General features: G+C 46.7%; 3 protein-coding genes across 7 annotated transcripts in view; 2 read left to right on the top strand and 1 right to left on the bottom strand.

The window, feature by feature from the left end:
* C14H1orf74 (chromosome 14 C1orf74 homolog) overlaps positions 1-124 on the top strand; it is a 6,362-nt gene extending 6,238 nt beyond the window's left edge. The window contains exon 3 of the mRNA XM_010340986.3: positions 48-124. The gene's annotated coding sequence lies outside the window, so the exon portion shown is untranslated. The remainder of the gene's footprint in view (positions 1-47) is intronic.
* TRAF3IP3 (TRAF3 interacting protein 3) overlaps positions 1-22,217 on the bottom strand; it is a 26,291-nt gene extending 4,074 nt beyond the window's left edge. The window contains exons 1-13 of one of the 4 annotated variants that reach the window (XM_074385122.1): positions 21,971-22,217; positions 19,404-21,073; positions 17,899-18,301; positions 15,666-15,813; positions 15,458-15,515; positions 15,224-15,248; positions 14,926-14,955; positions 14,730-14,825; positions 5,607-5,678; positions 3,138-3,278; positions 2,893-3,030; positions 809-944; positions 103-165 (exon numbers count right to left, since the gene is read on the bottom strand). In XM_074385122.1, coding sequence (XP_074241223.1) covers positions 103-165; positions 809-944; positions 2,893-3,030; positions 3,138-3,278; positions 5,607-5,678; positions 14,730-14,825; positions 14,926-14,955; positions 15,224-15,248; positions 15,458-15,515; positions 15,666-15,813; positions 17,899-18,243 — 1,252 coding nt within the window. In that variant the 5' untranslated portion in view covers positions 18,244-18,301; positions 19,404-21,073; positions 21,971-22,217. The other 3 variants (XM_074385121.1, XM_003930397.4, XM_010340985.3) reach the window with 3 other exon arrangements.
* Positions 71-22,217, top strand: part of LAMB3 (laminin subunit beta 3) — a 176,429-nt gene continuing 154,282 nt past the window's right edge. Inside the window, exon 1 of one of the 2 annotated variants that reach the window (XM_074385119.1) lies at positions 71-131. The gene's annotated coding sequence lies outside the window, so the exon portion shown is untranslated. The remainder of the gene's footprint in view (positions 132-22,217) is intronic. The other variant, XM_074385118.1, reaches the window with a different exon arrangement.

Raw genomic sequence — 22,217 nt, 5'->3', positions numbered from 1 at the left:
ATGCCACAGACTGGGCCCTTAATCCCTACTCTGGGTGTCTTTTGTAGGCCAAGAGCCCCAGGAAAACCCTGTGGACTTTTAGAATCTGGAAAGCGAACTTACTCTGCAACTGCTGTACTCTGGTCACCAGGGTGAGTTTCTCCGCCTCTGACCTTTTTAGTCGATCTGAAAATGCAGTAATGCGAGACGAAATAAAGGAACCCAAGCCTTAATGAACCCAGTACTTAAGGATAGAAATTAGTAATAGATGCTATCTTGTCATGGCCTCTAACGTGTGTCTATTGGAAGTTGCTCTGTCTTCGTGTCACAGTTCTAAAGAGGTAAACCAGAAGCCAAGTACCTCAGGTTCTGTGCATCAGAAATGTTGGGTTGATGGAGGATTGTGTTTACACACGATCTAGTCCTCTCTATCAGCTGACGCAGAGGCTGTGACTGAGAGACTTTATGCCTTGCGTGTCAACTGACCTTTCCCTTTCAAATGAGGAATGTGGCCTTGATATATGTGACTGATACGGGAGCAATGTGATCTGGCCCCGAGGGAAGGGCTAAAAAAGAGAGTTCAGACAACAAGATGCTCTAGTATAGTGACATTAATTTTCAGTTTTGGATGATTAAAACAGCCCCATCTCTCCCTCAAGGTAAAATGATATTATAAAGCCAATCAGCCAATCAAGTGAACAAATAAAAACCTGAAGCCTTTCTCTTAACAAGGTTTTTTTGTTTTTGTTTTTGTTTTTGTTTTTGTTTTTTTCCTTAGCTCACTCGGCCATGGCTCCTGTGTGCCCAAGGCCTCCAAGGAGAAGAATACCTTGTAGGTCCTGGGTATCCAAGCTGCACAGGTCTCTGTCCCCTTGCAGGCATTCAATCTTGGCCTGCAGTTCCTGGTGTTCATTCTCCAAAAATCGCAGGGCCTGGTTCATCTGTAAGTCCCTGCTGTCAGCTCCCTGTAAGGAGGAGGAGGGGTCAATAGAGAAGGAGGTCAGTGCTCAGGTTGGGGGCAGGTACCATGGAAGAGGAAAATAAGAAAATTGTGGAATTGTGGAGATAGAAGGAATGTTAGGGAAATGAGAAAATAGGGAGGCGTTTCTTTTTTCCTATTCTCTTTCCGTTGTTCCTCACATTTATAACAGCAAATTAGAATTTTGCTATTCACAAGGAATTTGTGTTTTATTTATTTTTATTTTTAGAGATGGGGTCTCACTTTGTCACTCAGACCGGAGTGCAGTGGTGCCATCATAGCTCATTGCAGCCTTGATCTCTTGGGCTCAAGCAATCCTCCCACTTTAGCCTTCCTAGTAGCTGGGACTACAGACACGTGCCAGTAGTTTTGAAGTGGACTGAGGCATGTGTAGTATGAATTTATTTTTTAAACCATCTCTAGTGACAGAGGTCTATGCGACATACTCATGTACATAAATTAGAATATGTAAAATAAGAATTGCTTTAGGAAACCCAATACTTAAAAAAAATCTGCCATTCTAGGGGAAATGTAAGCGGTTGTCATTGGCGTGGGACTCATGTCTTGACACTTTGGTAAATCACCAAATTAAGGAATATGAAGTCATCACTTTTCTAGATGTTTTTACTTTCTCTTTTCTTCTGGCAGTATGAATCGTTTTTTTGTTAGGGTCTTCTCTTTTCCCCCACAAAGATTCAAAGTTAAAAAGAAACCCACAAAAATCTTCATAGGAGTGGCCTTATAGGTGGTGGGAAGAAGAGAACAAAAAAGATTGAGATGTGGATACCATGTAGAGTGACCAGCTAGGTTCACACCTTTGATAGGACCCACATACTCTGTCCCTTATCAAGTGGGCTGTTCTGAGCCCTGCTTCAGGAAAATTACAAAGGTCAGCTTTTGAGGTGGAGCCTCAAAATTCCAAACCAAATAAATCTGTGCAAATAATAGCTAATATTTACTGAGTGCTTTAATGTGCCAGGCATTGTGCTAAGTGCTTTACATGGATCACCTTACTTAATCCTCAGAACAACCTTATGACATGGGTACTGTTGTCCTCATTTCACAGATAGGGAAACTGAGGCTTAGGACAGATTGAAAATGATGGAACCCTTGAGAATGCCAAGAGTCTAGTTGTAACTGCTAAATGTCATTGCTTAAAAAACACATTGGAGACCAGCGCAGTGGCTCACACCTGTAATCCTAGCACTTTGGGAGGCCAAGGTGGGTGGATCACGAGGTCAGGCGTTCAAGACTAGTCTGGCCACCAGAGTGAAACCCCATCTCTACTAAAAATGTCAAAAAAGTTAGCTGGGTGTGATGGTGGGCACCTGTAATCCCAGCTACTCAGGAGGCTGAGGCAGGAGAATTGCTTGAACCAGGAGGCGGAGGTTGCAGTGAGCCGAGATTGCGCCATTGCACTCCAGCCTGGGTGACAGTGCGAGACTCTGTCTCGAAAAACAACAACAACAACAACAACAACAACAACAACAACAAACCAAAAATCAAAAAGCCACACACACACACACATTGGCAGAAAGTGTTAGTACTCACCTGTAAATAAATTAATGACATTTGTTCTGTGCCAATAACGGGCACTTCTGAACTGGATGCTTTTTTGGGATAGAGTTTGGAGAGTGGGTTGGGGTATGACATTAGTAGGCTGATAAATATTCCAGCCAGCTCTTTTCATTTGCATGGTGTCATTCCAGTGAATGCTTAGTTCATTTGCACGAGCAGTGCAGACATCCTTGCTAAACTCAAAATTCGATTTCAGAGCCAAAACAGTGAATTTGGTACAAAGTGGGTGGTGACTGAGGAACTGAAAGCCAGATACTGTTAGCTGCCTTTGGAGTCCCTAACCCAGAACAGCTTCTTTCATCACCACTCCTCCTCCCCATTCCCTGCCTTCCCTCCCCAGCCCCAGTGCCTGGTACCTGCAGTTTGGACTGAAGCACGTGGAGTTGGCTCTCCAGCTCTCTGTGCTGGGTCCCTAGGGTCTTCCAGTCCTCCTTCAGAGCCTCATACTGGCTCCTCCACTCTTCACACTTCTGCTCTGCCAGGGCCAGGGATCGCTGAGGGAGATCAGAGAGGAGAGGGTTCCAAGGAGTTGTGCAGCTCGCTGCTCATTCTCTAAGCTGCCTGGAGTTCCCACCCCAAGGTCTATGTGGCATCCTTATACCTGTGTGCTCTGTAGTTGCTGCTCTGCATTCATTTTCTCCTCCAGCACTTTCTGCAGTGACTCCTTGGCCTTCTGCTCATAGCTGTTTTTCTGGTCTTCCATCTCCAGTAGTACTTTTTTCATTCCCCAAGGGGAGTATTTCTGTAAATTTGATGCAATTCAACAAATACACATTGAGCTTCTGTGTGCCAAATCCTGAGCTGGGATACAGAAATGAAATGAAGTTGATTCTTCCCCCGGAGAAGAGATACCAGTAATCTCATGAGCCTTTTCCTTTAGGGTAAAGCTAGCAGGGAGAGTCCCTCAGGCAATGAGAGATGAGTGGCGGGCATACTAAACAGTGCCTAGGGTTTGCTGGGCATTGTATCCAAGGCCTTGTACAAGCTCTTGAAATCCAACTGTCTAAAAGGACTCATCTTTCTAAGCATGTGTTTTCTCTCCTGGACTTCCTATTTCAGTGGCCAGAATCATCATCCATCCAGGCGTTTCCAAACCCTAAACCAAGGAGCCAATCTTCATTTTCTCTCTCACTTCCTCCCGGTAATCAGTTAGTTATTGAGCCTTGACAATTTCCTTAACAGCTCATGTCTGTCTCCTCTCTATCCCTACTTCTGCATCCTTAGTTCAGGCTCTAGTAGTAGAACTATATGGATTAATGCAACAGCCTCCTTTTCTTCAAAGCTTGCCTCCTCCCTTCAATCCCTTTTCAGTCCTGCACTTACAAAGTTTTCTAAAATGCAAATCCGATCTTGCCACTTCCTGCGTAAGTCTCTCCATGGATTCCCAGCATCCTAAGAATGCCATTTAAACTCCTTGTCATCGCTCCTCTTACATGCCTAGATTTTCATCCCATGCTACTTCTACCTAAGCCGGGATGTTTGCAGATCCCCCAGCACTCTGTCTTTTGGCTTCTGCCTTTACCCATATAGCTGCTGCCTAGAGCTGGTTCACTTCTTCTCATACTCAAGATTCAGTCCAGTACCATCAGTACTGATAAATTGACCAACTACCCCCATTCCCCAATGTCTTATGGATTAGGTAGCTTTTCTTAGTGTTCATAGTGTTCACATAATATCCCCTGCATGCCTGTATTGTTCTGCTCCATTGACTCATCTGTCTTTCATACTGGATTGTAAACTCCTTCAGGAGCTAGCATACTGCTGCTGCTTCTAAATGAGATCATTGTAGCCTCTCTACAATTCCAAATGAACTTAATGTTTTAAAATTAATACCTTTGCTTTATAAAATTCCTTCTGGCTGCAGAATTAAGAAAGAGACACAAGTGTAGCTTTGCAAATTCACTGGGGGAGGGAGGTCTTGCCTCCTCCTTTCCTTTCATCTTTATGCCCTGTGATTTTGGAGAAGGCAGGCAGCTTTTAGTGTCAATTCTGGATTACCCACTATGTAAGCAGTAGACTAGATGACAAAAATTTAGGAATCCGTATGAAATCATTTCCATTTAGCTTTGGAATTATCTGAAATTTTTGATTTAAATGTGAGTGGGTTTTATGGTTTTCAAACTTTCATTAAAAACCAGATCCAGGAGTTAACCTGGTTGAGGTCATATGCAGGTGATGTCCCAGATACTGGACATCCAGTGACCATTCATGCTGGTCACTGATTATTTGTTATTCCCCACTGAAAGGTAATAGACTGGCATTCTGAGTTATATATTAGTCTCTTATGAGCTTGGTTGGCATTATTTAGTACTGACAAAGCAAATCATACTGAAAAAATAAAAGCTGTGGACCCCGAAAGTTACAGCCTCCATAAACTCTGATCCCCTGTAAGACGCCGTCTATGTAGCCAGGACTACCTTCTCTCTAACTCCAGATGGGAGAAGTCTTCCTGTTTCACCCCATTCTCTTATTTGACATCTTCCCACCTGTCAGGGATCCATCACTTCTCAAGTGTGAAAGCTGATTTCTTTCTATCTCTTGTAAACCAAGATTACGCCAATCAGGAGATTACTAATGCTGGAAAACAATGTTACAGAAGAGCCAAGTACAAGAGCTTTTACATTCTTCTAATGGTTGTTAGAAAAACAGAAAAAAGTTGCCCATAGAATGAAAATCATTTTCTAAGACTTCTTTATAACATCCAATTCATCTGTTCAAAGATTAGGATGTGTAAAGGTCTGTCTGGGTGGTGTGAATCTTTACCAAGGGTCTTTCCCTACAGTTTCAGGTATTCTCAAGGTTTCCCTGGGCTGACAAAGTGGTTAGTGCTGGGATTCCTTCCGAGGGTGCAAAGAGAAGGATACTGGGAGAAAGAGAGAGAAAGAAGATGGAGACAGCGATCTAGTGAATTAGAGACTAAAGTGAAAATGGCCAAGCCAGAACTGGTTAAGTAGGAATGGGTGTGTTATTCTCTATCTGATGACATTTCTAGAAAGTAAGATTGAGGTTCAGGCATTGTTCTTATTTAATTCTAGATTCCCAAGATGGAAGTATCCTTCAGAACGCTTACCTGGGTACACGTGTACAGCTGGTTTTCTAAGGATCTCAGTTTCCCCTTTAGTTTGTCTTCATTAAGCTGTCCCTAGAGCAAATGGGATGAGTTAATGAACTTGGTCCAAAATCTAGTCTGCAAAGAGTTTGACCCTGTATTCCTATCCTACTGCCCAACACATAGTTGGTGCTCAAACAGTGAACTCTTTCAGGAGGTAGGCAGGAGCAAAGATGACAAAGGATGTTGGATAGAAGAGGATCTTCTCTTTCCCTGGACTAGTACAAGAAAGAATCAGACTGGCCTCAAGTCCTCTTTTTACCTCGATTTTTATCAAATGGCTCCAGGTCGCATAGCAGGGGGTTGGGGGGCCTGGAAGGAAAGCTTCTAAGCTGCCCTTTCACTCACTACCTTCCCTCCCCTATCTAGGCACTTCTGCCCTCCTCACCTCTTCTCAGTCTTCTACGTGGACTTTTATCTGTAAAATGTAGGCCAGTAAGGCTAACACAGTCTCCCCTCCCAGGAGAATATTTATTCCCTCCCTTATCCACTGTTACGGGCTGATAGATTCTATCTCTTCAACATTCCTGTGCTGAAGTCCTAAGCCCCGAGTGCCCCAGAATGTGACCATATTTGGAGACAGGGTCTTTAAAGATGTAGTTAAGTTAAAATGAGGCCATTAGACTGGGCCCTAATCCAATATGATGAATGTCCTTACTAAAAGAGGAGATCAGGACACTGTGGGAAAGCCACATGGAGACACAGAGAGAGATGGCAAGGGAGAGACCACAGGAGAAACAAACTCTGCCCACACCTCGATCTCAGACTTTTGGTCTCCAGAACTGTGAGAAAATAAGTTTCTGTTGTTGAAGCTCCCCTGACTGTGGTACTTTGTCATAGCAGTCCTAGGAAATTAATTAATATACTCTCCTCTCTGCCACACACACTTGCACATATACACACACCTCCACATGCACATGCACACTTCCACCTGCACACGCACACTTCCACATACACACACACACCTCCGCTTACACACACACACCTCCTCATCTCATGCACATGCATACCTCCAGCTGCATGCACACACCTTCACCTGCACATGCATACTTCCACCTGAACATGCACAGGCACACGTCCACCGGCACACATATGCCTGCACATACACACACTTCCACCTGCACACATACACTTCCATCTGCACATACACACCTTCAAATGCAAACCTCCACCTGCACATGCACACCTTCACACACACACACACCTCCACCTGCACACACCTCCATCTGCACATGCACACTTCCACCTGCAGACACCTCCACATGCACACACACTTCTACATGCACATGGACACCTTCGCCTGCACATGGACACCTCTACCTGCACACACTTCCACCTGCCCACAGACACCTCCACCTGCACACACACATTTCCACTTGAACATGCACACCTCCACCTGCACACATACATTTCCGCCTGCACATGGACACCTCCACCTGCACACACTTCCACCTGCACACACACACCTCCACCTGCACACACACACCTCCACCTGTATATGGACACCTCCAGCTGCACATGGACACCTCCACCTGCACACACACCTCCACCTGCACACGGACACCTCCACCTGCACACACACACCTCCACCTGCACACACACACCTCCACCTGCACACACACACACCTCCACCTGCACACACACCTCCACCTGCACACACACACCTCCACCTGCACACACACCTCCACCTGCACACACACACCTCCACCTGCACACACACCTCCACCTGCACACACACCTCCACCTGCACACACACACCTCCACCTGCACACACACCTCCACCTGCACACACACACTTCCATCTGTACACGACACCTCCACCTGCACAAACACACCTCTACCTGCACACAGAAACCTCTACCTGCACACACATACTTCCACCTGCACACGGACACCTCCACCTGCACACACACACTTCCACATGCATATGTACATACTAGACTCGAGAGAGAACTTCTTTAAGAAAGCAGGAAACTGAGAGATATTAAAGCAGAGTGAGAGTGGCAGGGGGTGTGAGCAAGCTTCCCAGAAAGTCACATTCTATTTATTCATAAGCTGGGTCTGTCTAATGGCATTCCGGACACTCAGATGCTAATCTCAAGGGCGAGAGGGGAGCAAGGCTGCATGAGGAGCGTCTCTGCTTCTCAGTCTGCAGTATCTCAGCCGAGTGCTGCTTCTCAGTCTGCAGTATCTCAGCCGAGTGCTGCTTCTCAGTCTGCAGTATCTCAGCCGAGTGCTGCTTCTCAGTCTGCAGTATCTCAGCCGAGTGCTGCTTCTCAGTCTGCAGTATCTCAGCCGAGTGCTGCTTCTCAGTCTGCAGTATCTCAGCCGAGTGCTGCTTCTCAGTCTGCAGTATCTCAGCCGAGTGCTGCTTCTCAGTCTGCAGTATCTCAGCCGAGTGCTGCTTCTCAGTCTGCAGTATCTCAGCCGAGTGCTGCTTCTCAGTCTGCAGTATCTCAGCCGAGTGCTGCTTTTCAGTCTGCAGTATCTCAGCCGAGTGCTGACAGCGTCCTTGCGGCTTTCTTGTCCCTCCACTTGTAGACTTGCCCCTTTTTCCCAGGTGGGGGTTTCATTCTTCCAGCCTGGAGTTTTGTGTAGGGTGCATGTGTGTAGGGGATGGGGCGGGGGTTCCATCAATGAGAGCAGGTTTTCCAGAGACAGGGCAGTAGCTGGTTTTCCTCTCCTTTCTCTGACCTTTTCCAGCCAGGCCAAGTGGGACAGTTGTGAGGTTTGAAATTCCACCTCTCTTCATGCCTGAGACGCCGTGGGCCCTCTCAGTCACACGGCCTGGATGTTTCTATCTCCTATAACATTTCCAGTCTGTAACGGTCTGGGGGCGAAGGAGGGAGCTTGGTGTTGAGGTCTGCTTCCCTCAGTGAGTTTCAGGGTGCCTGGGGGAGGCAGGAAGTGGTATCTCTCAGCTCCTGTTTTGATCTTGTTTGGCTGATTCTTCTAACCATAGGGGCCAGGGGGTGCCCCCACCCTTTCTGCTTCCTGTGTTTCTCAGCTGGGGCTTGAAAAAGCAAAAAGCATTGCCAAAAATAATTTTTAAAAATGCCTCCTGTTACTAATGTTTTTCCTAACATCTCATGTGAGGGAGAGCGTCTCAGGTGAGAGGGAACGGAGAGTCTGGGATTTGGCATCGACAGTAAGCACAGGGCTTTGGGAGCGATGGAAGACGGACAGACTTCCACTGTTTGAGCTCTGAAGTAACTGTTGAAATGGCTGCATTCCACAGTGGTCTGCTCATTGTCAATCCACAGGTCCTGAAATCAACTGGCTGCACCCCTACCTCCTCTAGTTCACATCTTCCGATTCCAGGCATTTGCCTTTGCCCAAACTCTTTCTCCGCAGAATACCATCACACCTACCAAGTTTAAGGTTTATCTTGCTCTATTTTTGGGAAGAAAACAGGCCCAAGGCAATATTCTTAAAGTGTCCCCAGTCTCCTACCCTTTTGGGGTATCTCCTCTCTCCCTATTCCCTAGTACGGCTTTAATCCAATATTTTGCCTCTTCCAGCTGTTTTTGTATTTTAGCCCAACCCAGTTAAGTTTTCCATTTGTGTTGCAATGGAAGACAATTCATGACAACCCCTTCAGTGGGGACGAAGGGCCACCCAAGTCTGGAGTTTGACCAAAAACCTCTTTCCACAGCTCTGCTTTTCTGGACTCCCCAAGACGTCACAAAAGTCGCAGCCAAGTTGTTGCACATGGGGCATGTAGTTTCCTGGTCTGAGCCCCAGGGCTCCCGACACTGAAGCCCAGTGTTACAGTATGTGGGAAGAAGCACTTTTTACAGGCCTACTGCTGACCTTTTAGGCAGCTAGACCCCGGGAGCCCAGGGCTCAGAGGGCACATAACCCCCAGTGAGAGAGGAGGAAGGTGGAGGCCATACACACCTGGTGCCGGTCTGAGGTCTTCAGCTCCTGCTTCTGCGTGGTTTTCCCCTGCCTCTGATCTGCTCTCCAGAAACACCACCACCTCACCACAGAAGCACCAGCCCACAGCTCATCTCTCTGCTCTAGTAGAGGTTGCTTAGGGCTTACAGCCAATCCCCCGCTGCGCTGTCATCTCAAGATCTTAATTCCATGTTGCAGATTTTCAAACCCAAGGCTGCCCTGCTCTCGTTTTTGTATTGCACAATATTGAGAGCTCGCTTTCTTTGCTGGTAGAGCTGTTTCTGTCCTGAAGGTTGGACCCTGCTCAGGAGTCTCAGTACTGCCCTAGGACCTATGGTATTCAAAAGGCCCAGAGACATCTGGAGGTGGAGCCCTGGGAGGGAGCTGATCCTTGGGGTTCTAATAGGGAGTTTGTGGTGAGTTCTCAGCACGTGAAGTTGGAAATTCAAATTTGTGAAGGTCAAATGGGAAAAATAAAGGTCTGAACCAGTTCTGGCCACATTCTTCCAGTGAGTTTTACCAAATAGCACAGTCTGGGGCTCTCCTTTTATTGAAGTTGAGGCTTTCATGGAAGGGATATTGAATTGCCTTATTTTAGGGGAAGCAATAGCTGTCAACTGAAAAAGGCTGAGACTGTTTTTCTTTAAAGCCGGAAGCTAGGGGGTTGGTGGAGAGGAGGGGGGAAGAAGAGAAGGGTGAGGACTGGGAGGGGTGAGAAGAAGGGAGGGAGAAAACCGCAACCAAGGGAACTTTTTCTGTTGGGGAGCACGGGGTGAAACTCCTCCTCAGAGACGAACCCAGAAATGTCTCTTCATACATCACCCCTCATTCCCACAGAGCTTGCTTCGATTCAAGTTCTGGTTGTGTCTTACCTGGGATATTACAAGAGTCTCAATTCTCCCAACCCCCGCTTGGAGCCAGGGTCCTTATTGCTACAAGTTAGAGAATCCTTGAACCCTCCTCCCTCTTGTTTTTTTGTTTTTCAAGACAGGGTCTCGCTCTGTCACCCAGGCTGGAGTACAGTGGTGTGGCCTGGACCTCCTGGGCTCAAGTGATCCTCCTGCCCTAGCCTCCCAAGTAACTGGGACTATAGGTGTGTACCACCATGCCCGGCTAATTTTTTAATTTTTAGTAGAGATGAGGTCTCACTATGTTGCCCAGGCTGGTCTTGATCACTCAAGTGATCCTTCTGCCTTGGCCTCCCAAAGTGTTGGGATTACAAGAGTGAGCCACCGTGTCCAGCTGGAAGTTAGAGAACCTTTAAAGATACAGATCGGATCATTCAGAAGTCATTTCCACAGATAGTAATTGCATACCTTCTAAGGATGAGCCAGACATTGCTAAGCGTAGGATGTTAAGCCTCAATAAAGCATAGTTCCATTCCTCCTCAGCTTATTAGCTATAGCAGTGTTTCTCAAGCAGGGTAGCATGCATTCTAATGGATCTCTCATTTTATATATACACATATATGGGTTTTCTTTAAAAATGGGTCCATGCATTATTCAAGTTTGAGATACCTTGTTCAAGAGAAAAAGTTTAAGACCCATAATTCTAGAGACCTGTCTGAGATCCTTTTTTTTTGGCACTGGTCTGACATACCTTCATTTCAGCCATACTCTGCAATCCCCAGTTCTTTGTCATTCATAGGCCTGTAATCATTCCAGTTTCTTGGCCTTAAACACCCTTTTACTTTCTGCTTTTTTTCCCTCATCATCACTCCTGTTTCTGTACTGGTGAGCTCCTACTCTTTCTTCAAGATTCAGCTAAAATGGTTTCTTTCCTTTATTTTTGTTTTTTGAGACAGAGTCTTGCTCTGTCACCCAGGCTGGAGTGCAGTGGTGCGATCTTACTGCAATCTCCACCTCCCGGGTTCAAGTGATTCTTGTGCCTCAGCCTCCCAAGCAGCTGGGACATTAGGTGTGTACCATCACACTCACCTAATTTTTGTATTTTTGGTAGAGATGGCATTTCGCCATGTTGGCCAGGCTGGTCTTGAACTCCTGACCTCAAGTGGTCCGCCCTCCCTGCCCTCCCAAAGTGCTGGGATTACAGGCATGAGCAGCCGTGCCTGGCCAGGTTTCTTTCATTTAAAGCCTTCCCTGTTCCACCTCAGGCAGAATAATTGCTGCCTTCTTTCTGTTTTCCCTGCATCACTCTGTGTGCACTGCTGCTTTAACCGTATTGTACTGTTGTGGTGTTATTTATTATGTGTCTCTGTCTTCATGGCTAGAGTGTGAGCTCCTCAAGAGTTAGGACTGTAATGCTTTTTGTCCTTGTAGCAAGGGCCCAGCACAGAGTTAGAACTTATCAAATGACTGTCAAGCAAATGAGATGATCTCAATTTAGTTCAGGACCGGAAACCACCTCACATGCACAGCTGTCGGCCCCAAGTTCCTACTCTGTCAATGAAAATGACCTAACAATCAGGAGCCCTGACCATACATTCAAAATTCCAGGTACATGGGACATTTCCGATGTGAGAAACAGGGCTGAGCTTAAGAAGTCTTTTTTATGTCACTGCAACTTCTCAGTTTTGTTCTATACCCTCCTGTCATCTTTCTGTCTATCCTTGAGGTAGGGTGTGATGTCACACAGGCCAGTGAGGTTGGGTGCTCTGTCTCTTTCCACCTGGTGCTTTATGCTTTGGTGGTGTCAAACTGCTTGTAGCTCATGCTAATACATCAATTTATAGTATATACTAATGTAGGGGCTTCAGCATGGGGATTCTGAGGAAGCTTGGGAATCCCCAAGATCCTTTCAAGGGATCAGCAAAGTCTTAGCTTTTCTAATGACATATTTGTGTGAGACTGAATTTTTCGTCATGTTTAAACCAACAGATTGAATGCAGAAGCAAATATGAGAATCTAGCTCTCTTTTTCTTGCCAGACATTAAAAATATTTGCAAAGGTGTAAGGCAATGACACCCCTGTCACTAATTTTGTTTTGTTTTTGAAAATGTGTTCTTTTTCTTTTTTGAGGCAGAGTTTCACTCCCATCGCCCAGGCTAGAATGCAGTGGTGCAATCACGGCTCACTGTGGCCTCTGCCCCTGAGGCTCAAGAGATTCTCCTGCCTCAGCCTCCCAAGTCGCTGAGACTACAGGTGCATGCCAACACACCTGGCTAATTTTTTGTGTTTTTAGTAGAGACGAGGTTTTGCCATGTTGCCCAGGCTGGTCTTGAACTCCGGAGCTCAAGTGTTCTTCCTTCCTCAGCCTCCCAAAGTGCTGGGTTACAGGTGTGAACTGTTGCACCCAGATTGTTTTTTTTTTTTTTTTTTTTTTTTTTTTTTTTTTTTTTTTTGAGACAGAGTCTTGCTCTGTTGCCCAGGCTGGAATGCAGTTGTGAGATCTTGGCTTGTTGCAACCTCTGCCTCCTAGGCTCAAGTGATTCTCATGGCTCAGCCTCTGGAATAGCTGAGATTACAGGCGTACATCACCATATGCGGCTAATTTTTGTATTTTTAGTAGAGAGAGGGTTTTGCCATGTTGGCTGGGCTGGTCTCCAACTCCTGACCTCAGTTGATCTGCCTGCCTCAGCCTCCCAAAGTGCTGGGATTTACAGGTGTGGGGCACGGCGCCCAGCCAACTGTCTTAATTTCTAATATGGTAAATATAAAAATTTCTTATAGATTTTCAGTAATTTAAAAAGTATAAAGAAATCCTGAAATAAAAAGGTTGGAGAACCATTGTATTAGACTATATCATGTCTTTAGATCCTTCTTTCTTTCTTTGTTTGAGATGGAGTCTTGCTCTGTCACCAGGCTGCAGTTCAATCTTGGCTGACTGCAACCTTCACCTCCTGGGCTCAAGCAATTCCCCTGCCTCAGTCTCCTGAGTAGCCAGGACTATAGGCACGTGCCACCATGCCTGGCTTGTTTTTTGTGTTTCTTTTTAGTAAAGATGGGGTTTCACTGTGTTGGCCAGAATGGTCCCCATCTCCTGACCTTGTGATCCACCCACCTCAGCCTCCCAGAGTGCTGGGATTATAGGTTCAACCTCCGTGCCTGGCCTTTTTTTTTTTTTTTTTTTTTTGCGGTGGAGTCTCACTCTGTTGCCTAGGCTGGAGAGTGCAATGGTGTAATCTTGGCTCACTGCAACCTCTACCTTCCTGGTTCAGGTGGTTCTTGTGCCTCAGCTTCCTGAGTAGCTGGGATTACAGGCATGTGCCACTGCGCTCGGCTAATTTTTTTATTTTTATTTTTGTATTTTTTGTATTTTTAGTAGAGACAGGGTTTTGCCATGTTGGCCAGGCTGGTCTCAAACTCCTGACCTCAGGTGATCCACCCGTCTTGGCCTCCCAAAGTGCTGAGATTACAGGTGCCTTTAGATATTTGCCTGTGCCCCAACTAGAATACTATTCCTGTTTCTATATTTTTCTGGCAAATACTTATATAAGTATTCCCTTGGCTATTTTCTTCTCTGGAGTCACTCATTCCTTCTTGTATTTTCCTATATCTTCAAAACATTTATTTTTCATGTTTTTGTATTGTTTAGTCATGTGTCTTTCTTATAAAACCATTAGCCTTCTCAAAGCAAGAACACTATCTAAATAATCTAATTATTTCTAGAGCTAGTCCAGTGTTCCATATAGAGGACATAACCTATGAATATTGTACACTGAATGGACTAAAATCAAAGGCCTGAATTTTAGTTCCAGATCTGCCACTAACAGCTGTGTGACTTTAGACAGGTTACTTGACCCCTGTGAAACTCAGTTTCCTCATGGGCAAAATGAGAGTGTTAGACGAGATTGTCTCTAAGGCCCCTTCCCACTCTGATATTCATATTCAGACTGAGTGGGTACGTGGCATGCTGGTTGGGATAAATATCAGTGTGAATCCTGTACAAAAATGTTTGACATTTACCATATTCAGAAATATAAACTATATTGGGATCTTCCTTCATTCCCTCCAACAAATTAAAAAATAGGAATTCTTGCCACTTTTGGTTCTGGATCTTCCTTGGATGTGTAGCAGCATGACCCTCAGATGATGACCCATATATTTATTGTGACCTGTTTGACTTCTAAGTCTGAGTACCACCCCCCTCATCATCTGCCCCCTCCAAGCCCACTTTTCAGTGTGAGAAAACCCCGTCTCTTACTGTGATGATGTGGAAAGAAAAATGAGATGGGAACACATACAAGCCCATGAGCTTTGTTCAAAAAAAATTTCATTCCCTTACCTTCCAAGAGCTGTCAGAGGCCTGAATCAGAGTGGACAGTAGGTCTTGGAGAATCACCATTTTCTGTTTTAGGACCAGCTCCCTTTGTAGGGCCTCCTGGGGGTACAGGCACAAAATGCAAGAGGGTCAGTTTCACCTAGACGAGCAGGGGGCAGGTGGATGGAGGAACTGAGGGGAGAGGTCACATGCCACTTACTTTGAGGTAATCAGAAAGCTGGATGATTTCCTGGAGAGAAAGAACAAGGGTATTCCAAATGTCTCTAGGTCCCCTGAAATGCTGGGACATAGAACCAGAGCCTGGGTTGGCTTGTGTAGAGCAAACCTCTTCTGCTTTGGCTCTGATAGGGTCCCATTAGGCCCCATGTCTATGCATAGTACCCCCTTGCCATCCAGGAAGAAGATGTTCCTTCATCCCAGTCAAGTTTATCATGAAATTCCAGAATGTCAGAGCTTAATAATTTGTGATTCGACCCCTTCAGTTAATATGTTCTTACCTTATCCAGAACTGCAACTCCATAACTAGGAAGAGAAGAAATTAAAAATAATGATAATGGACCAAAGAATCAAGTCAGGAGGCAGTGGCTTGATTCCTTCTGAAATCCCTTCTGAAGAGCCAGAAGGGTGGGGAAGAGCTTTCTCTTTCTTAATTAAGGTGGACATGGAAATTCATTGTGTTCGCTCTAGAGAGGAATGGATGGGATACGAGAGGGTTAGGGTCAGGAACTCACTTGGTTTGCTGACTGGCATCGTTCTTAATTGTTGGTCCTTCTGCCTTTGTCTGAGTACCTGAGAGATGGAGGATAAGGTGATTTAGAACCTATGGGGAGGAAGTGAAGGAAGTGGGGAGGGACAGGGACTCTCCATTGCCAGTGAGCTGGGATAGCTGTCACAGGATTCTCTGCAGGCCCTGTGGAGTAAGGGAGGCTCTGCTCTTACCACGGTGATGTTTGGGTGGCTTCTTGATGGGAGGGTCCTGTGGAGGAAGGCCCCCAGCCTGTGAGGAGAGGTGGTCAGTCAGATCCCTGCGGATGCCTGAGGGAGGTGGATGCTGGGCTGGAAAGACCTCAGAGCTGGTCCCTGCCACCTGGAAGGCAAGTGGGGAATGCTGAAAACCACTGCCTGGAGCCTCTTGAAAGATTCTCCTGATGATTTCAGAAGGAAGAACCAACCATCATGTTTGTGATGGACTTGCCCCCTATCCCTGCCCAAATTTGTGTGTTGAAATCCTAACTCCCAATGTGATAGTGTTAGGAGGTGGAGCCTTTGAGAAGTGACTAGGTCAGAGCGGGGAGCTCTCATGAATGGAATTAGTGCCATTATAAGAGACTTGAGACAGCTTGCTTTCTCTCTCTGCTCTCTGCCTTGTGAGGATACAATGAGAAGGCCATCTGCACACTGGGAAGAGTGCCCTTCTCAAACCCCAAATCTGCAGGATTCGTGGTCTTGGACCTCCAGACTCCAGAATTGTAAGAAATAAATTTCTGTTATTTAAGCCACTCAGTCTATGGTAATTCTTTATAGCAACCCAGACTAAGACAATGTTTCAGGTCCACAAAAACAAAGTTGCCCACGCAAGCTTTCAGAGCCACGCAGGCTTCTGCTCCTGACATCCTTGTCCTGACTGGCAGGTGCGGTCCTCCTCTGGGCAGGCGTATGCGGAGCTGGACTTTTCTCCAGTTTTTCCCTCTAGAATCCCTAGTTGTTGTTGTTGTTGTTGTTTTTTTCTCTCTCTCTCCCTTTTGGTCTCAGCCGCTTATATAGCCAGCATGGTAATGTGGAAAGAGAACTAGTCTTGAGTGGGGAGTGAGGGGATCTGGGTGCAGAACCCACCTTTTCTAGGTCTGTCTTCTATCTGTGTAGTGAGGAATTTGGAATAGACAATGCCTACGGAAATAGGAAAGATATTTCAAGGAAAGCTTTCTTCCTCTTAGTAATAGCTGGAAAATTGTTGAGGTTTTGTGGGAAGACTAGGTGAAGTGGGTAGTTGTGGGGAAGTTTTTTGCTTTAGTATACAGTTTGCTTTCTTTTGCAACTGGGCTCTGGGATCATTTATCTGAATAGTATCTCCTATTGAGCATAACATATCCACTAGTTAAGAAGCCCTGATGGAGTACCCACTCTGGATAGGGCACAATGCCAAGCATTTCCACGGAACATAGTGGACACATTCCTGCTGTCAACATGCTCACAACCTCAACAGGAAGACACAGATGGTTTGCTTGCTGAGGTCATCTCAGCATACCCTGCTTTTTGCCAACACTCTTCCTTTCCAGGCCAGACTAATGGACCCTCTAAGGGTTATGCAATCTTAGAAGACAGCAGAGGTGGCCTGGAGAAGCCAGGAAAGGCTTCCTGGACCAGATGAGGCTGTAGCTGAGTGATTTAATAGAATTGGAATGACACAAGAGAAAGAGAGAAGAGTGGGTACAACAGCCTTGCAGAAGAAAAGAGGACAGATATGTCTGTGTGTGTGTCAAGAGGATTGGCTTGTATACTTGGCATAATAAGCTTTCATTAAATATTTGATGACTGATGGGTGAATGAATGCTGTAAGATAGTTGTAGAAGATGTGTGTGTAATGCCTAAATTTGAGCTGATATAGGTATTTGCTTTGGAATTATTTTTATTTATTTTAAGTTTTTTTTTAGAGACAGGGTCTCCCTCTGTTGCCCAGACTGGAGTGCAGTGGTGTGATCATAGCTTATTGAAGCTTCAAACTCCTGGGTTCAAGTATTCTCCCATCTTTGCCTCCTGATTAGTTACAGGTGTGCACCACCATGCCTGGCTAATTTGTAAATTTTTTGCTAGAGAGAGGGTCTTGCTATGTTGCTCAGGCTGGTCTCAAACTCCTGGCCTCAAGTGATCCTCCTACCTTGGCTTCCCAAAGTGCTGGGATTACAGGTATGAGCCAACATGCCTAGCCTGGAATTGTTTTTAAAATTGTTATTATTTTTTCTCTCCTGCAAGTCAAGTGCAGAACAAAAAGAGCTAAACAAACAAAAATGCAACAATAAAGATCTCTGAATAAGTGGCGGTTGGCAACTTTACTGTATGACTGAGGAAGAAGGACTTAATTTAGATCACTTTTTAGTGACCTTAAGCCCACCCACCCGCCTTGTCCACAGAGGGTCCCAGAGCACAGAGCACTATGTCCCTTGACACGGCCCACCTGATCTCTGGAAGAAGAGATCCTGCTGGCACAAGACAAGAGCTCCTTGAGAACAGTCGCCTGGCCTGGCCGCCTGGAGGGCCCCTGCTCCCTGGCCTGGGGACGCCGTGCCTTGCCCTTCTCCTCTAACTCCAGGTTCCTTCTCCTGAAGAACTGCTGCAGTCGAGCTCCCTGGAGCTGCTCTCTCTGCTGGATCCTCAGCGTCTTCCCCACCTGGCGGCAAGTGGTCACATTGGGGCGGCAGCGGCGGCTTTCACGGGTCTCTTGCCGGCGCTCACACTTGGCCTCATAGCTCTCAGCCCACCGGGCCAAACCAGGGGAGGGCCTGGGGTCCGGGCTGATCATGATGACCTCCGAGCACCTGTTGCACTTGGCTTCCAGTTCCTGGAATAGATGCCTGGATCTGCCAAATGCCAAGAGGGAGGAGAAGGGGAGGGGTCAGAAGACAGGCGGAAAAATGACTCTCTAAACCAGGGGGCAGAAATAGCACAGACTTCCAACCATGTGGGCGGAAAACTGAGGACATGGTGGTATCAAACCGGGAGTCAGAACTCCTGGGCTCAGTCTCTAATGAACTAATACAACCTTATAAAGGCGAATTGCTGCTTTTCTCTAGCCAATGTTTCCCCTTTGTAAAGTAAAAGGGTCTCTGTGGCTGCCATTTACTCCTTGACTGAACATCTTACCATGCTTCTAAGGGGAACATGAGAAATTGATTAAAATCACAATGAGCTTATAGGCTTTTAGATGGCAGTTGTGTGTTCATTTTCCAGACGTGTAAAGAAACAGCTAAGTTGAGTCCCTCTGCCCTCTCATCCCCAGTTGAAAAGGAAAGTCCGTATCTTTACTGCTGTCTTGGTCCAAGTTGTTACTAACATAGTTGAGTAACACTTCTCAAGATCTGGAGGGATAACCAGACCCCCCTCAGGTGGTGACCAGTCCTGTGACCAGCACCTGCTGCTCTCTTCTTGACTTTTAGCAACTAGCTTCTGAGCCTGGACCTGGCATGGTTTAGGAGGGAAACCCTATCCTAATTCCTCCAACCTGCTATCCTGACAATTGTCCATGGGCCCCCCACTTCAAGCTCAGGACTGGGCTCTGTCTTTCAGGGATAGATCAAATCCGATCACTACTGCCACATGCTTACTGCTGGCCAAAAGCCATTTTGGAGCATCTGGTTCCAGTACTCTTGGAGCTAGGGGTTCCATTTCTTTAGGGTCACCTCCCTGTCAGGGCTGTCTGGTGCCAAGCCTGCTTTCCTTATCCCAGACACAGATTGTGCCATCCAAACCCACCAACACATGAATTATACGTCAATAAACCTGCTGCATACAGAGAAGGAACAAAACAAAAACAGTAACCAGAAGTTGCCAGGGAGCCAGGCTTGGTGCAGGGGCCGCAGGATGCTCCTCTGCGTGGCCTTACCTGGTATTCATGTAGCTCTCAGACCAGAATCCCCTTTTCCTTCTCTGTGCCTTTCTCTCTCCTACTCTTCCCCCACCTACCTTCTGCAGTTTATCCTCCTAGAACCCTCTGGTCGCTTTGCTGAGTTGGGCTGGGCTTGGATGAGTTGGATCCTGAGTGCTGGAAATTCTGTGTTCTGCCTCCTCTGATCACTGGAGTCAGACCAGGGACTGATGAAGGAAGAGGGACTCCCCCTCACAGCTGCTGCTGCTTCTCTTCCTCCCACGACCTCATTACCCACCACCCTGGGAGGAGGGTATCTCAGTTTCCACAACAAGCAGGCATTTGCTAGCTCTAACCCCTCGGGGTTTATTTATAGGCCAAACAGACTCAACAGGTAGCAGTGTCTCTGCCCCTTTACTGGGACTTTGCTATCCTGGCTGAGTTGGGAATTCTCTGCAGGATTCTTGTTTTCTCTGTGATCCTACCACTCATTCCCCAGGGGCGTGGGTGGGGCAGTCTTCTTCTCTGAGAGGAGTTTTGGGTGGTCGAGCCATGGACACTCAAATGCCTGACCCTTGAGGGTTGGAGGGGCATACTCTGGTGTCAGGCAGCATTGATTCCAAGCAGAAATGTGAGGTTGTTCATGTTTGTCCACTGCATACCCATTCTGAATGGCTCTCTTCTTTCTTTAGTCATTTCTCCCCACTCCTACTTCTTGGATAAGGGTGGGAGTAGGCATAGGGAGTGGTTCCTTGACTTCCTCCCTGCCACTTTCTTTATTTAAAGACTAGAAAAGGATCTGAGAGACCCAGGTACATTGTTATAAATGACTGAATGGAGGAGACTCAGGATTATGTGCATGCGAACTCCATGTCTAGCGCCTACTCTCACAGCATCCCTGAGCCACAGCCCCGGGCTATTCTGCCATAGATTGCAGTGGAGAGCCCTGGCTCTTGGAGTCACACTGCGTGGATTCATACCCTGGCTCTGTCACCTACGACTTGTGTGTGTTTTTAGGTAAGCTACCAAATCTCTCTAAGCCCCAGTCTCCTCATTTATAAAATGGGGCTAGAACCTGCCTTGTAGGTTATAAGAATTAAATGAAAAATGCAGGCCATGCACCTGGCACGTAGCACACAATAAATGTTAGCTTTTAATAATAAAAACATAAAGTATTATTATTAGGTTGGTGCAAAAGTAATTGCAGTTTTTGTCATTAAAAGTAATGGCAAAAACCAAATATTATCCTTGTTATGCTAATGTTGGATATTGAAGACTTGGTAGTATAAGACCAAGGCTCCAAGCCAAAGTAGCACTCCTAGGACCAAGAATGACTTCTGTCATGTCTCTCTCAACTCTCTCTGGAGTATATTGTTTACCAGATTGAGGGGATCCTGGCCCCAGGTCTGACCTCTGGGTTTAGGCTATAAGGAGAAAGGGCTTCTCTGTGGTCTAGATATAATTGCCATCCTAATTACACCAAGCAGAAAGGTAAGGAAGAGGTGGGGTCTGCCTGCATCACACATAGGGTATGAGGTCCCTTCCCTGTTTGGCTCCAGCTTCCCCGCGGGTTTTGTAGTAGAGGCAGAACATTGAGAATCCTCCTACCTTCTTGCCTTGAAGAGGAAAGGGCAATGGGGGGGAAGACAGGGCCTGAGATGAAGTCTCTCTGGGCTCTCCACCCAGGCCACCCACCTTTGTCCACTGAAACACAGCTGCTGTCTGCGTCCTTGGGGCAGACATTGGGTCTTCTTACCCAAGAAAGGAGCTGCAGGGAAAATGGCTCCTTAGAGAGGGGAGTGTTCCCAGAGGCCTGGGCTACCGCACCTGCTAGGACGTGGTGTGGCATGCTGCATAGAACCCTACTCAGGTTTCCGGGATGTCTGGACCCTACTGACTTGCTTAAAAACAAGAAGGCATGTGGGATGGCTGACAGGGATAGGCTGCTGAGGAAAAGGGAACTGGTCCTTGCAGGGTTCAAAGAAAGATCACTGGGCCACTGCCCAGGCTTTCTGGCATCTCTAAATTTCCCTCCTGGCAGCATGATTGGGTTCACTTGGAGCTTGGAGGAAGAAGGGCTCCTGGCTGGGGAGGCTCAGCCTGGTTTCTCAGGCTGCAGAGAGAGAACAGGGCATGGCTTCTCACCTGACTGTGGCTTGTCATGCCTTTCAGAGTCTCTGCTTCTACTTCCTGGCCATGTGTGCAACAGAGACAATGAATGGCTTCCTGCATGGTTTGGCCTTCTTAGCCCAGAGCTCTCAGTGTGAACTGAGGGGAGAGGGGCCTGCACCTAAGCTGCTGGGAAGGCAGCCTTCTGTTCAGGGATCCGGGCTTTGAAGGAAACTGTAAAAGGTCATTTAATTCATGCCCATATCACTGGGTAGCCTGAACTCTAAGTCATTTGGCTTACTCCTAATCTAATCTAATCTAAATCTAGTCTAGTCTACTGGAACAGAGGAATGGTGGAAGCTGTACCCTGTGCCATGGCTAACGCCACAGGAAACCAACACAGGATGCTTTCTTGGTTACCCAACCCTCCAACACCCTTAAACTATGCCACCCACAGTCATTTCACTCAGGGGAGCTGGGATGGTAGAGTGTCTTCTGCCCCACCCCCAAGTCCGAGTTCCCAAACCTAGACACAAAAGCATCCTCCTTCTGTTACCTCCGAGTCCCCGGCTCCAACTCAAGCCACTCAGGAAAGCATTCCAGTTCCTGGGCAGGCAGATCTTGGCTGTGGTCTCAGATGGAGCAAGACAGCAGATGGGTAAAGCACATACTTTCAATCATAGGTCTGGGTCCCGTTAATGCGTCCCTTCTTGGTACCGTCTTTCTTTTTGTACAACAGCCTTGCTGAAACAGGAAACAGACAAAGCCACAAGGTTCGCAAACCCCAGTTCCTCTCTCTTGCT

This window comes from Saimiri boliviensis, chromosome 14 (assembly GCF_048565385.1).
Source record: "Saimiri boliviensis isolate mSaiBol1 chromosome 14, mSaiBol1.pri, whole genome shotgun sequence".
Lineage (NCBI taxonomy): Eukaryota > Metazoa > Chordata > Mammalia > Primates > Cebidae > Saimiri > Saimiri boliviensis.
The sequence above is the reverse complement of the archived record's forward strand: the minus strand, read 5'-3'. Positions and strand labels throughout refer to the sequence as shown.